The sequence below is a fragment of the Crotalus tigris genome, unplaced genomic scaffold (assembly GCF_016545835.1).
Source record: "Crotalus tigris isolate CLP2741 ecotype Arizona unplaced genomic scaffold, ASM1654583v1 scf7180000023687.2574627, whole genome shotgun sequence".
NCBI lineage: Eukaryota > Metazoa > Chordata > Lepidosauria > Squamata > Viperidae > Crotalus > Crotalus tigris.
Genome location: NW_024100118.1, coordinates 1,842,554 through 1,858,152, shown reverse-complemented (window position 1 = coordinate 1,858,152; position 15,599 = coordinate 1,842,554). Strand labels below are relative to the sequence as shown.

At 41.7% G+C, this 15,599-nt stretch overlaps 1 protein-coding gene across 2 annotated transcripts in view; it reads left to right on the top strand.

Moving 5' to 3' along the window:
* The window catches only part of ACOT12 (acyl-CoA thioesterase 12), a 36,432-nt gene that overhangs the window by 5,162 nt on the left and 15,671 nt on the right, over window positions 1-15,599 (top strand). Inside the window, exons 3-6 of one of the 2 annotated variants that reach the window (XM_039320760.1) lie at window positions 2,389-2,449; window positions 3,581-3,598; window positions 5,246-5,381; window positions 12,595-12,751. In XM_039320760.1, the coding sequence (XP_039176694.1) occupies window positions 2,389-2,449; window positions 3,581-3,598; window positions 5,246-5,381; window positions 12,595-12,751 (372 nt within the window). Of the gene's footprint in view, window positions 1-2,388; window positions 2,450-3,496; window positions 3,599-5,245; window positions 5,382-12,594; window positions 12,752-15,599 lie in introns of both variants that reach the window. The other variant, XM_039320759.1, reaches the window with a different exon arrangement.

Below are 15,599 nucleotides of genomic sequence, written 5' to 3'. Positions count from 1 at the left end.
ACTACATTCCAGATTGTAAGCCACTTGTATGGATTAAAAGACAATAGTGATTTATTTCAATTAATTTCTAAGATTCCTTTGACAGGTGGATATACTTGCCAATAGCGTAACAAAAAGTGTTCCAAAACAGGGATTTTTTTTCTTTATAAATTACAGGTGTGTTCTTTAGATTTCTGAAAAAGTGAATGGTAATTATAAGGAAGAGAGCTTTTTCTGTAATTGCCCCCACCTTGTGGAATATTCTTCCCCTGGAGGTAAGGCAGACCTCACTCTCCTGGCCTTTTGAAAAGGAATTAAAACATGGCTATGTGGTCTTGAATGAGGAGTGCAGCTGTGGCTAGTGCCCTGAGGAAACCGTCCCCCCATTTGCCTTTTAAGTAATTTTAATAGTGTTTTATCATCCTTGCTTCTTTTTATATACTGTTTTTATATTTTAATACTTTATTATACACTGCCCAGAATCCATCTCTGAAGGAGATAGGTGGTTCAGAAATTTGAACAAAAATTATGTTACTAAATTCTCAGGACAACTGAGTCCTACCCAAAAATGCTTTTTCACTAGAAAAATGAACATAATACATGTTGTAAATTGGCTATAATATGGTAATATTTTAGACCAATTATGTACTATTCCATTTTGTATGTTTGGTGTCTTTGGATCATGGAATTTTCAACCTTTCAGAAGAGAGAGAAAAAATAGGGCCCTTTTTCCCCTACATTATAGAATCATTTCCTGTTCTTACATTTTTATTGCACAAATATTTGTACTTTAGATTATTTTCTTCTTTTTGCATTTGTTCCTGGATCCTTAGCAAGAGCTCCCAGACTGCTACATTGAAAAGGTTCTCATCAGTTACAAATGAAAATGCAATGGTCTGTGACAGGGCAATGTTCCTTGTATTCTAATTCCCAAGGTATATGTTAAAAATATGCACTTTTGTTGTGATGGAAGGAAGTAGTACACTCCCAACATTGAAACAAATAGCCTCAGGGTTAATAATACTTCCTAAGTGTTTAGGACAGGGGTAGGGAACCTTGGTTCTTTTATGACTAGCTGGCTCAGGAATTCTGGGAGTTGAAGTCCACGAGTCATAAAAGAGCCAAGGTTGCCTACCTCTGGTTTAGGATGATCTGCAGAAGAATAGTGCATGTTTAATTAGATCCATCCAGTGTTTTTTTGCAAATATATAAATTATTTTCTATTGTGATCATCATTAGAAAGCACTGGATTGAATTTGGTATTTTAGTCAATTTTTTGATCTGTTTCTTTGGTCTCTAATTTTAAATAAAAAATATCAGTATAGAAATTGGATTATAAACATACATAGAATATCACTGGATGATGTATCACAATGATTTAAATAGGGTTTATGTAGTGCGTTCTGATAAGGTACATTCTTCGGAGACCCAAGGTTCTAAAGAACAAAAGCAATGTTCCTTAAGTGATGCTAGCTATCTAGGAAATGATAGAGTAGAGTAGAGTAGAGTAGAGTAGAGTAGAGTAGAGTAGAGTAGAGTAGTATAGAATAGAATAGAATAGAATAGAATAGAATAGAATAGAATAGAATAGAATAGAATAGAATAGGAAGGGACCTTGGAGGTCTTATAGTCCAACCCCTCGCTCAAGCAGGAGAATCTATACCATCTTCAACAAGGTCCTAAACTTACTTCCTATCTTTTCTAAGTGAAGCAAAATACTTCTGATTGAAATTATGTACTGACTAATGGTCTGGCTTGGTACTGGTCTGTGGCCTGTTAGGAACCAGGCCACACAGCTGGAGGTGAACAGCAGATAAGCGTGCAAAACTGAAACCATCCCCCACTCCCTGGTCCATGGAAAAATTGTCTCCCACAAAACTGGTTCCTGGTGTCAAAAATGTTGGGAACTGTTGCTCTCTAGGATCAGGTAAAACAAACAGATAGTATGCAAAGTGGAGAGTCTTAAGGGTTTGGAGAGCTGTTGCCAGTCAGTCTTCATGACATTAAGCTAAACGGACAAAACAGACTGGCATTTAGTTCTTACCTGGATAGTTCTAAATATGAATCCTAGTTTCAGATTTAAAGTTCTTTCTTTAAATACGACTGTGGAATGAGTTTGCCTAACCAGTATCCCTGTCACTGGTATTTCAAGAAAAAGAACAACAACTTTGGTTTGCAGTGATATTTTTCTGGTGCAGAGGAAATCCTTACTTTTTTGGGACCCATAAAGAGTCTTTTTTCCCTTTTCCTTTCACTTCTGGCCATAATATTAAGATAGGACATTTGAAATTATATGATTTCTATATCAGTTATTTCCAAAACACATAGCTGTACATTAGAGTTTCTGCATATTGCAAAACATATAAAATTATGTGTTTTGTAATTATATGTGATTTTTTTAAAAAACAGAGTTGGGCAGATTATCAACATTACAGCAAAGGTAAACAGGGCATTCACTACCAGTATGGAGGTAAGAGATTGTATTTATTTGATTTAAGTTGATTTAAATTTTATTATTTAGGCAGGATGAATCTAGTGAAGATATGAATTCAGGCAAATTCCATCACAGATGGTCTTTTCTTCATTCATTTCATACCTTTTTAATAGATTTATTTTCCAAATTCAGCATTATACTAAATATCTGAATAATTGAACACAACATTTTTTTCAACATTTTCAGTTTCATAGAAACTGAAGTTAGTCTATAAGTGATTCTGTGCTAGTCATTCTCAGCCCTATGTCCTATAAAGACTTGTTTGTGCAGTTAAAATGATGAGGCTATAGCAGTAAACCTCTAATAAAAGATGTGATAAAGATTAAATAAACAAATTGAATTACTGTAATAAATACAAATGTCTAGAAGACTAGAATTGCCATCACGAAGTGACATGATTGTAAAGCAGGATATGATGTGAATGTGAATGCCCCACTTAGCAGTGGCATTTACAGCATGGAATGAGACAACTTGGGGTGGCCAGCTGGGGGTGGCCAGGTTGGGGTGGCCTCCTCACCACTGCCAAGACGCCTCTGCCAACATGCTGCCAAGTTGTTGTAGGACAACTGAACATGGGCAATTCACTGCAGGGACAATTTGCTACGGGTGCTCAGGAGGACCGGGTCGATGGGCAGGCAAGCAAGCAAGTGGTTGGGCAGAGTGCACAATAGCAGCGGCAGCCAGGAGCTTCCCATTTTCCAATCCCCACTGCCAGCATGCTAAGCTCTGGGTCATTCAGAGTTCCGACCCCGGCAGTGGTGGACAGGGTGGTGGATGGAAAGGAGGTGGCAGCCAAGGGTTTCCCACAGAGGATGTAAAATCATCATCAGGCCAGGATGGTGTCCGGATTGGGATGGAGATCCTAATAGTGCTGCATAGTTGCTTGGGGTTATGGTGTGTATATATGAAAAAAATAGAGCTTCTTATTTTCATTAAGATAAAAAGAATAGTTGTTACTAATACACTTGTTCACAATTATGCAACTGCCTAGAATTCAACAATGGCTTTATTATCTGCACATAGGTTGGTGTCAGAGCTACGTTACAGAATCCCTTAACTAATGTTCAAAAACTAATTTGTGTGGCTTTCTCTACATACGTTGCAAAGCCAGTAGGAAAAGAGAAGGTAAACATTTCAATGAAAAATTCTAATGTTTCTTTGTGAACTTGCCACAAAGCCATTATTATATACTGTTTCCTTTTTTTTTGTATTGACAATAAAATAATGAAAAAATTTACTTTTGAGTAATAACTTCATTGTACTTTTCCAAATATTTTCTTTCACATTGTATTACTTCCAGCAATTTCTTTTTTGAAATAATGTGTTTTTATAATTCACTAATATCAAACATTCATTTTGCTTGCAGATATTAGCATTGTTCCTAAGCTGCCATATTTAAATTTTTATTTAAAAAAACAGTCCATTTTCACATATACCATTGCCAATGATCTTGGTAAACTAGAATGTGTAGGACAGTGGTGGGGAACCTATGGCACATGTGCCAGAAGGGGCACTCAGAGCCCTCTCTGTGGGCACGCAGCTTTGCTCTTTGGCTATGTTTTCACAGGAAAAAGCCATTTCTCAAGCCCATTCCTGGCAAAAACAGAGTCAAAGCGTGCCTCATTCCTATTGAGAGCAATCCTGCAAAAACAAGGATGACAAAGGACAGCACAGTTAGTTCTGAAAATGAAATCTTTAAAGTGTGGAATTCTCTGCCAAATAATTTTAAGTCAGTGAAAGCACTTGGGATTGCTTTTCTTACTTTGTTTGGATCAACTTATGCTCGTGAGCAGCTGTTTTCAGCTTTGAATTATATCAAATCTGACACCAGAAACAAACTAATAAATGACCTGAGTGCTGCATGTGTTGTTCTCAAACTTACGAAGTATGAGTTAAGGTTAGACAAATTATCAGCATGCATACAACAGCAAAAATCACATTAATTGTTCAAAAGCATGCCAGATGCTAACTTTTATCTTTCAATAAAAAGTTGTTTGTATCATTGAAAGCTCTGTTATTGTGTTTTTCTTTTAAGACAAAAGATGTTAATGTATGAGTTGTTTTTTCTAAACTAAAACTTCAGTTTTCAGGTTAAATTGCCGTGTTGGCACTTTGCAATAAATAAGTGGGTTATGGGTTGCAGTTTGGGCACTCGGTCTCTAAAAGGTTTGCTATCACTGGTTTAGGACAATATTCAATTAACATTATGTACTGCTAGGATAGCTTTTGTTTAAAGAATGGAAAGGCAATTAGATTTCCTTGTGTACCTGGATATCTCTAAAATCTGCAGCATTGCACTAGAACACTGAAAAATCACCTGGAGCTCTGGAGAGGCAATGAATGAATGCAAGATCTTTCACATCTCCATGGCTTCCATTTATTGCAAGGATGTAGCTAGGGGAATCACCTGTACACTAAAGCTGATGAGGATCATTGAAATCAAAGAACAATAATTGATTAGCTATTTAAGGACATTGTAAACTGGGCTGCAAACAGAGCTGCAGAGTTTAAAGATGTACAATAATCCCTAGCATCGTGCATTTCTAAGGTTTTTTTTAATAAAAGCTAATCTCACATGATTTTTGTTTTCATGTTTAGAATGTTGTATAAATTATTAGAAATTATTTATTAAATGATTAGTAAATATTTTAGTTTAGTATTATTTAAGTTTACTACAGATGTGGCAGAAAGAATTTTTTTTACTGTTAATGGGTTCATTATATAATGTTACTATGACTTACTGATGCTGTTTCTTTTTTTAAAAATATTTAGATTAACCTAAAGCCAGTCAAGCTTCTCACTGTGCACGATTTCATAGAGCACACTCTGGCAGCTGAGCGAAGAAAAATTCGACTGGATCATGAACGTGTATTTAATGATCTAATGGATAAATGTGGCATGGATGATGGTCAGTAAAACAAATGTTATATTCCTCATTTCCAATTCTGCAAAATGGGGAGAAGTTCCAACATTTCCCTGACTGCATCATTTGAATGAAAAAGCCCTGCAACTCACAACATTGTGTAATGTATCATTTATGAAAAATATAAAATATGAAAAGATATAAAGGCAAGCCACATGGCCTTCTGTGTGGTGATATTCCTGCTTTAGATCTCAAAAAACTAAGAGCAATATAAACAAGCTTGCTATCAGCTTCTTGCTTTCTCTAGTTCAGAAAATGTCTGGTAATAGCATAACAAATGTTATTAATGAACATGGCTGTCCTACAACTTATCTTCAGATTATTGGCATTTTTCTTTTTTCAATGCCATCTCCATTTTTTTTAAAGCCTTATACACACATACATATCACACGAACATGCCTCTTCCTTTTGGAATTTATTATGTAATGGAACAATGCAGCTGCATATTGTTTTGTTTCCATATTCTGATGTTAACATAAGTTTCTGAACTAATAATACATGCATTGAAACAGAATCAAGGCAAATGATAGAATCCATTCTTTCAGTTATTGAATTACACACACACACCCTCACACACATACTTTGTTTATACAAGGCATATCTGTAGAAAGCAGCTTATGTATTTTTAGGTCTTCACTTTTAAGAGAATTGGGTCCCCCTGAACAAAATAGATAAAGTAAGGATGAATTTATTAAGTGCTAAGATTGCTTTGCTCAAAACGAGTACAGAGTTCACAAAAAAAGAAACAAGGCTCAGTTATATTGTTGAAATTACTAATTTAACAGGCTGATAAGTAAGTCCAAAATGCAAAGCAATCAGGTGGATCCAACTACAACTCTGGGATTATAAAACTAATGAAACTGGGGCAGAAGCCAAAGGCTTAATTTAGGTCAAGTGGAATCATGTGACAGATTAGCCCGGCTGACATTTAAAACAAAAACGTACACATTTAATAGGAATATCTTCCTTCCTAATAATAGAAAGATACCGTATTTTCTTTCTAATACATTTAATAAAATACATTTAAATGACATTATAATTCTAACTAATCAGGTTAGTCTCTAAAGATATATAGCATGATGTTATGTCCCGAGCCTTGCAAACGGCTCAGGCGTTTGCAGGCAGTCCCGGGCAGGTGCAAAGCTGCCCGGGACCAGACAGGCTATCGCCAGCGCCGTGCGCATGCACGGGTGCTGGCGCGGGAAAAGTAACACATTTACCCGGGAAGCGTCTATATAAGAAGCTGGGAGGTTTGGGAAGCTGCTGAAGCCATCTACTTGTAAGCTGAACGCTGAATAAAGGAAACTGAGAACTTCAACTGCTTCTCATGTCTGTTTTCCCGCCACGGACTCAACTCTGGCGACGAAGGTGGGATGCCTTGCACTACCTGGAAAGGAAGAAGTGTAAGCTTACCCAAGGAGTCCTGAGCGGTGGAAAGGAATGGCGTCGACTCGGCAGCTGCCCGCCAATCCGGTGCGCATTCGGGGGTAGGCTGGCTGATAGACCCGTCTCCTGAAGATCTAAAGATGGCAAAAATCGGAAGGCTTTCGGAATTCGACGTCTCACATCCAGAGCGGTGGGAGTCATACGTAGCCAGGGTGGAGAACTACTTCAAGGCAAACCAAGTGAGGGAAGAGAGCTTGAAGGCTGCCACCCTGCTTTGTGTTTGCGGTCAAGACGCCTTCGACATCGCAGAAAACCTTGCATCACCTGTTCCAGTAGAGTCTGTCAGCTACGCAGATCTGAAGAAGCTACTGAAAGAGCACTTCCACCCCAAGATGTCCGTCATCGCATGGCGCCACACCTTCGAGCAGAGGGATCAACGGCCCGGCGAGTCGGCCAAAGAATTCATCGCCGCATTACGGAAGGCCGCCAAGCACTGCGAGTTCAAAGACCTCGAAGAACGACTGAGGGACCGATTCGTGTGCGGGTTAAGGCATCGAGATCTACAACAGAGACTTTTCGCTAAAGAAGAATTGTCCTACCAAGATGCCTTAAGGGAAGTCACCGCAGAAGAAGCAGCAGGCGGCGCTGTCAAGAACATGCGGCCGATCAGAAACAGTCCAGCGGTTGCATCCGTGCACCAGGAAGACGCCCAAAGAAACTCCGAGGAGGATCCGGACGAGGAAGTCGACCGTCTCCACCCCACGACGGAAGAAAAACAGAAGGGAAGCTTTTCAGCTCCGCTCAAGTGCATCGGCTGTGGAGGTCGCCACAGGAGAACCGACTGCAAGTTCCGCTCCGCTACCTGCCGGGCATGCGGCAAACAAGGACACATTGCAGCTGTGTGTCTGGGCCGACGAAAGGTACAACCTCAGGAAGAACTGCGCCTGAAAGGTACCAGATTCCCCAGCCAGAATAGGGTAGGGTTTTGCGCTTCGCGAAGAAGCATCCTTAGGACAGGCACACACAAGCCCATTAAGAAAAAGCTGTCACTCACGGTGAAGCTACAAGGGGTTCCATTATCTATGGAATTAGACACAGGGTCTGCCTTTTCAATTATCTCCTTGCATACATTTAGGAAGATTTGTTCCGGTAGTGGAACTCAGGCCAAGTTAAGGCCTTCTGACATTGTGTTAACAGATTTTCAAAATTCAAGAGTGGGTGTTAAGGGGGAGGCCACCCTTAACGTGCAATACAAGAGTTTTGAAGGTCCACTAGACTTATTAGTAGTAGGGGGTGAACGAACGAGTCTCATAGGACTCGATTGGTTTGAGGCCCTGGGGATACACGTCACAGGACTCAACAGTTTACAAACACTCGACCTACAGGAAGTCTGCAAAGACTTTGCAGATGTTTTCAGCCCCCAGCTGGGCACATTCAAAGGACCCCCTGTGTCCTTAAAGCTAGACCCCACTGTCAATCCCATTAGAATTAAAGCAAGAAGGGTCCCTTTTGCTTTAAAGAGTAAAATTGACACTGAGTTAGACAAACTGATTCAACAGGGAATCCTAGAACCTGTTGATTCCAGTCCTTGGGAGACCCCCATTGTCACGCCTCTAAAGGCAAATGGGGACATTCGCATTTGTGCTGACTACAAATGCACTCTGAATAAGGCATTGCAGCAACATGCCTATCCGGTTCCTGTGGTCAGTCATATTCTGGCCTCCCTCAAGGGGGGGCGCGTTTTTGCAAAGCTTGACCTAGCTCAAGGTATCAACAGCTGCCTGTTGATGATGATGCTGCTATAGCTCAGACTATTGTGACCCACAGGGGAGCCTTTAAGGTAAAAAGGCTGCAGTTTGGAGTGAATGTCGCTCCTGGGATTTTCCAAAGCGTAATGGAAAACACACTACGGGGTATACCAGGGGTTTGCCCATACTTTGATGATGTCTTAATTGCAGGAGACTCCACACACATTCTAGCTGAAAGGCTAAGGGCTGTTCTGTTAAGATTCAGGAAGTCAGGCCTCAAGCTCAAAAAAGACCAATGCAAGATTGGGGTGCCTTCTACTGAATTTCTGGGGTTCAAAATTGATGCTGCTGGGATTCACCCTGCTGAATCCAAACTGACAGCTATTTTAGAAGCACCTAGGCCAAAGTCCAAGGCCGAACTTCAGGCCTTCCTGGGCCTCCTGAATTTCTACAATTCTTTTCTTCCACATAAAGCTAGTGTTGCTGAGCCTCTTCACAGGCTACTAGACAAACAAGCAGTGTGGCAGTGGTCACATACACATGAGGCTTGCTTTAACAAAGTCAAGGCCTTGCTCACTTCTAACAGTGTACTTGCACATTTCAATGAATCTCTTCCTGTGTGCATCGCATGTGATGCGTCCCCTTACGGGGTAGGACCTGTCCTGAGCCACCTCAGGTCTGATGGAACTCAGGTTCCTGTTGCATATTACTCCAGAACATTGTCTTCTGCTGAGCACAACTACGCTCAGATAGACAGGGAGGCTCTGGCTGTTGTCGCTGGAATTAAAAAATTCCACGATTTTCTCTATGGCAGGCATTTCACGGTCTTTACTGACCATAAGCCTCTGCTGGGACTGTTTACCAAACGTAAGCAGACTCCCCAAATCATTTCCCCTAGAATGCTTAGGTGGTCTATTTTTCTGTCTGCATATGATTTTTCTTTACTCCACAAGCCTGGGAAAGAAATGGGCCATGCTGATGGCCTCAGTAGATTGCCTCTGCCAGTAGTAGAAGCTGACCCTGCGCCAGCTGTCAACATTCTATCAATGCAAGCCTTGCCCGAGCTCCCTCTTTGTGCCAGGGATGCTGCCGCTGAAACAGGTACAGATCACACACTTTCACGTGTCCGTTCCTGGGTTTTGTCCGGTTGGCCTGAGCACTGCCCTAGTCCTGAGTTTCAGAGTTTCTGGTCCAAAAGAAACGAGTTGTCCCTTTCTCAGGGTTGTCTGCTTTGGGGAAACAGAGTTGTCATTCCCTCCTCAATGAGGACTAGGGTCTTAGAATCCCTCCACGAGGGTCATCCGGGCATTGTTCGTATGAAGGCTCTTGCACGCAGCCACTTGTGGTGGCCTGTTTTAGATAAGGATATTGAGGCTCAGGTGCATGCATGCCACCTGTGCCAACGATCTCGCCCAGAGATGCCCCAAGCTCCCGTGCATAAATGGGAGGAAACGCAGTCCCCATGGTCTAGGGTGCACATTGACTACGCTGGGCCCTTTCAGGGCCAGTTCTTCTTGGTCCTTGGTGACAGCCATTCAAAATGGCTTGAGGTTGTACCTGTCTCTTCCACCACCACTGCAAAGACTATTCAGGTACTGAGGGGGATTTTTGCTGCACACGGGCTTCCAGATGTCATCGTGTCTGACAACGGCCCTCAATTCACGTCCTCCGAATTCCAAGCTTTCTTACAGGCTAACATGATTCGTCATGCCACGTCTGCACCCTTCCACCCGTCCACCAACGGTATGGCTGAACGTATGGTGCGCATCACAAAATTCGCCTTGAAAAGACTCACCTACGGGGACTGGCATCACAGGTTGGCTGACTTTCTCCTGTCTTATCGCACCACACCGTCCACTTCTACAGGGAGAAGTCCAGCTGAACTTCGTTGGGGGCGCCAACTTACTACTAGACTTGACCGGTTGCATCCGGACAGACTGCCTTCATCTACCTCACATCCTAGGGCACCTAGACAACTACTTGTGGGTACCCCGGTTTGGGCTCGCAATTACGGGCCTGGTCATACCTGGGTCCCCGCTTCTATTTCCAGGGTCACAGGTCCTCTCTCCTACGAGGTTGCCCTGGACAACGGTCGTGTCCTGCGTCGGCACATCGACCAACTCCGCCCTAGGTGGGACTTTTCAGATGAGACTCCTGGGTCTTTTCCAGGGGGGGAGGGGGACCCTTTGGAGCAAAGGGAAGGGCACAAGCTGCTGCCCATCTCCACTAATGGAGCCACAAACGGCCCATCCCAGGGTTCCGCAATTGCTCCGAAAAGGAATTCATGGAGCTTACCCACACAACAGGCACTCACGCCTACTCCAGCCAGGAGTCACCCCGGGGGCATACTCACCTTCCACACACATCACACAGCACTCCAGTCACGGAGGATACCCGGGGGCATCCCAACAAATCATTCCCCGCAAGAGAGCTGGCACACAATCCCCAAGGTTGGCCTGACCTTACCCCAAATTCTACAGGGGGTCAAAAATACAGGGAGGTGGTCGAGGAACCAAGTCCCGACTACAACACCTCTAGCCCAAATCAGGGAGTAACTGAGTTTTGGGAAAGTACAGGAACCCACACAAGCCCGGACACAGAACGGGGTTCAGGGAATGGTCAGCCTCCTGACAGGTCTTGGACGGACCTAGGAGGTTCAACAGAGACGCCCAGCAGTGGCTATCACTTCAAGGGGCCCGAGGGTCTACAGCTAGGCAGGTCAACCAGGTCACAAAGTGACAGAAGCCCTGGCCTGACGAGGCCGGTGGGCAAGCAAGCAGGCCAGGCATTGGGGCACAGTCCTTGGAAGGCACCAAGGCAAAATAAGGAGAACAGGCTCACATCTCCCTTCAGTCAGGGAACTCATGCTAGTAACCCAGAGCTGAGAAGGTCACAGAGAGCAAAGAAGTCTCCTAAATACTTAGAGGATTACATAACATTGCTGGCTAAACAAAAGCCAGGTAACGATAGGAGCACTGAGAAGCAGAACACTGCATAAAATAAATGTTTATATGTTGGTAGTAGTTTTAGCCCGGGGGAAAGGGGTGTTATGTCCCGAGCCTTGCAAACGGCTCGGGCGTTTGCAGGCAGTCCCGGGCAGGTGCAAAGCTGCCCGGGACCAGACAGGCTGTCGCCAGCGCCGTGCGCATGCGCGGGTGCTGGCGCGGGAAAAGTAACACATTTACCCGGGAAGCGTCTATATAAGAAGCTGGGAGGTTTGGGAAGCTGCTGAAGCCATCTACTTGTAAGCTGAACGCTGAATAAAGGAAACTGAGAACTTCAACTGCTTCTCGTGTCTGTTTTCCCGCCACGGACTCAACTCATGATATCTTTAGAGATAAGAATCAATACAGGTAGTCCTTGGGTTATTCACTGACCATTCAGAGGTGTGACAGCGCTGAACATAAGGAACCTACAACCAGCCCTTGCAGTTCCAGTCATATTGTCCCCATAGTCACTTGGGTGCTCAGTGCCTAGCTGGCATTTATAATGTTACAGTGAGCTGCAATCACATGATTACGATTTCCAAGTTTTCCTGGCCGTTTTTCTGCCTGCACTCCAGAGTGCCTGTCCTTGGTACCCACCACAACACCCTCCCATGGTCCGGAGTCCCTGCTATTGGCAATCCGCACCTGCCCACAGCAAACCGCATCTACCCATAGCTCTGACCCACAGCTTCTACATGCAAGCCTAATTGTCTGGAGTTCCTGCCTCTTCCGTCTTAATGACCTGTATAGTGTTGAAGTGACAGAAGCCTGGACTACTGTTGCTAAGTGATGCAGTCATATGATACTGTGCTTTACAGCAGCATTGTTTAACAACAGATATTGCAGTCCCAATTGCCTTCATAACTGGAGGATTTCCTGTAATAATAGTCCACATAAGAAATGTCTGCTCTAAAAGAATTTGGGAGTGATAGGATTTTTCTAATGCAATATAAATATTATCAATGTCTATGAATTTCAGAAAGGCTGTACTAGGACTGTACATTGTAACTTTGGTTGAAATGTAAATGTACTTGGAGTGCTTGGTAATTTTCCTAACATCAGAATCATATGTTCTAGACTATGTTTGCAGTAAAGAGGAAGATGTGATTTATTCTGATTGCACTCATGTGCAGAGCATTGAACTTGTCCTGCCTCCTCATGCCAATCATCAAGGAAACACATTTGGTGGTCAAATTATGGCTTGGATGGAAACAGTGGCTACTATTTCAGCAAGGTGCCTTTTTATAGAACATTCTTCTGTATTAGATATTATCAGACACATTTAGTGAGAAATAATGGTTGCTAGACAAAAATAAGAGGAAGGAGTGTCTCACTGAATGTTCATCTCATCACATAGAGAATTCCATCACCCCCCCCCCCGGTCGCCGCCAGTTGCTGGGTACATGCAGCTCTCTCTTTGCGTGTGAGAGACATGAATTTTTATTAGGATTCCCTTCACACTCCAGTGGGCCAGATTCATTGTCATGATGTTGGAAGTGTCATTTCCATTCATTATTCATGTAGCTCTGATTTGTAACCTGAACTTATGCACAATAATCACTGCTTTTGCTTCGTTGGCAGATAAATAAATCATTTTATTAAAATTGTAAATCTATCAAAAGTTATAGACACCAGAGACCCAGGAAAGCAACATTAAACGTATACACCAATATCTGTAATAAATCTGATTGGACAAAGCAGGGGTCATATTTAGCTGTAAAAAAACTAAATAGTTGTAACAAGAAAAATAAGGAGCGCTACCTGTAAGGTTAAAATTCTACTGTATTTTATGGAAATGCATTAGAAATATTGCTAAATGATAACCAAAAACTGTCTATTCTGCTTGAGAAATAAATGACCTTGCTGCAAAGCTTTTGTAAAACAACTGACAATTAGATTTGACCTTTGGAAGGTGGCAGAGTTGCTATGGCTGCCAGGGAATAAAAAAAGGGCTTTAAAAAAAAAGGCTGTTCTCAAAATACAAAATGAAGTTAAGCTCAGAATGGTTTATCTAAGGCTTATGGATGCTATCTAGCACAGTTTATCAAGTGATGGAACTAATACCATCAATAAAAAAGAGTAGCTTCTCATCTGCCTTGTTATTTCCCAGCATTAAAATCTGCCCTAGAGGACTGGTCAGTTTAGGGAGCTGTGAAGAATACTCCTGCTATACAAATAAAAGTCCATTGGTGAGGAATTTTATCCTTTGTTCATTTTTAACCATTATAATACTAAGCAAACATTAGATCTGAAAGTAATCATTTACAATAACATCTATATAAAAGCACAGAAGGCTTACTTTAATAAAATTATTTTAACTTTCAATAACAATGTTGAGAATAAAATAAACAATAAACCTATATATCCTTCACATCTAGGCTGATATTAATCTGCTGGTGTCCTTAACTGTGAGTATTGCAAATTAGATATTTAGCAATTTAAATAGGAGGAGCAAATTATTCCTAATGAAATCCAAAGTAATTTGAATGCAATATAATGATGCTCAGTTAAATTAATTAGAAATAGATAATTGTGCACATTTAACAATTCTGGTACATCATAAAGAAGTAATTGAGTTACGCTAAGGATAGATAGTGGCCCAAAACAATGTCATTGCTAAACAAAGGTTAAAAATTTCGGACTTACACAAACAGTAGGTTCTTAGCCCAAATGTTATAGAACATTTATGTATTAAAATAAATATAAACAGAAGATTTATTTTCACATATAAATGAAGTGATTGGTGACTATTTGTAAAAATACAAAAGATGATTGTGTGATCATTAATGATATAGATCAGTGGTTCTTAACCTGTGGGTCGGGACCCCATTTGGGGTCGAATGACCATTTCACGGGGGTCGCCAAATAACGCAGTCCGCCATTTTCCCCCCCTTTTCCTTAGTTGTGCTACTCCCTTTTATTCTATTGGCTTTTGAAAGCCAATAGAATAGACTCTCTTGAATAGAGTCTAATTCTATTGGCTTTCAAAAGCCAATAGGAATTGTCCAGGCTGTCTCTGCCCTGCTGAACCTGCCAAAAGTCCCATTCTGCAAACGGTGCTGCACCAGTTGAGTAGTCCTTGACTTACGACCGGTTGAGTAGTCCTCAATCTACGACCGGTTGAGGGTCACGGCATTAAAAAGGTTGAGAACCACTGATATAGATGTTAGTCACTGCTTAAGAATTTGTTACTGATAAATTCTCTTATTGGTCAACATTTTCCTTTGATTTCACCAAACTTTTCAAGAACCTTGAGTAATAAAAAACTGAGCAACATAGTTGGTGATGTGCCATAACTAGTCTGCTAATGTATTCATTAGAAAAAGAAAATCCCAGTCCTTTTTCCAGCTGGGCTACTTACATTGGCGTGGGAAGTTCCCATATCATTGTTGTTTTCATATGACTTTCTCTTTGTAGACATTAAATACATCTTCTATGGCATCGGGCCATTTTTAAAAATTATTTTTATGTAAATCATTGGAGGCCACAACAGTTTATATACAACATTTCTAAAAGATTCAGTAAATTTTGTTAAATGTGGAGCAGCCCCAAATAAAACTTCATTAAAATCCCTTTGGATTTATTAGCCAAGCAATATTGACTAATTATGAGATTACATTAAAATTTCAGAGAGAATATGTTGTATCTATAAAAAGTATATAGGATTGTTCCCAAATATGAACATTAAAACACAATTCTTAAACTTCACAACTTCCCATTGAATATTTTATTTTCTCAGAGCTAGTTTAAACTTGAAATTAAGTATAGAATAGAATAGAATAGAACAGAACAGAACAGAACAGAAAAACAGAATAGAGCTGGAAGGGACTTTGGAGGTCTTCTAGTCCAGTCCCTGATCAAGCAGGAGAACCTATATCATTTCAGACAAGTGACTATCTAGTCCAGTGGTTCTCAACCTTTTTAATGCCGCAACCCCAACCGGTTGTAAGTCGAGGACTACCCAACCAGTCGTAAGTTGAGGACTTTCCCTGCCCAGGAGCACCATACATGCGTGGTGCCGCCCCCTGCGCCGGCCGAGGCGTTGCTGGCAAGGTGCAGCGACGGCGCAGGGCAACCACCGG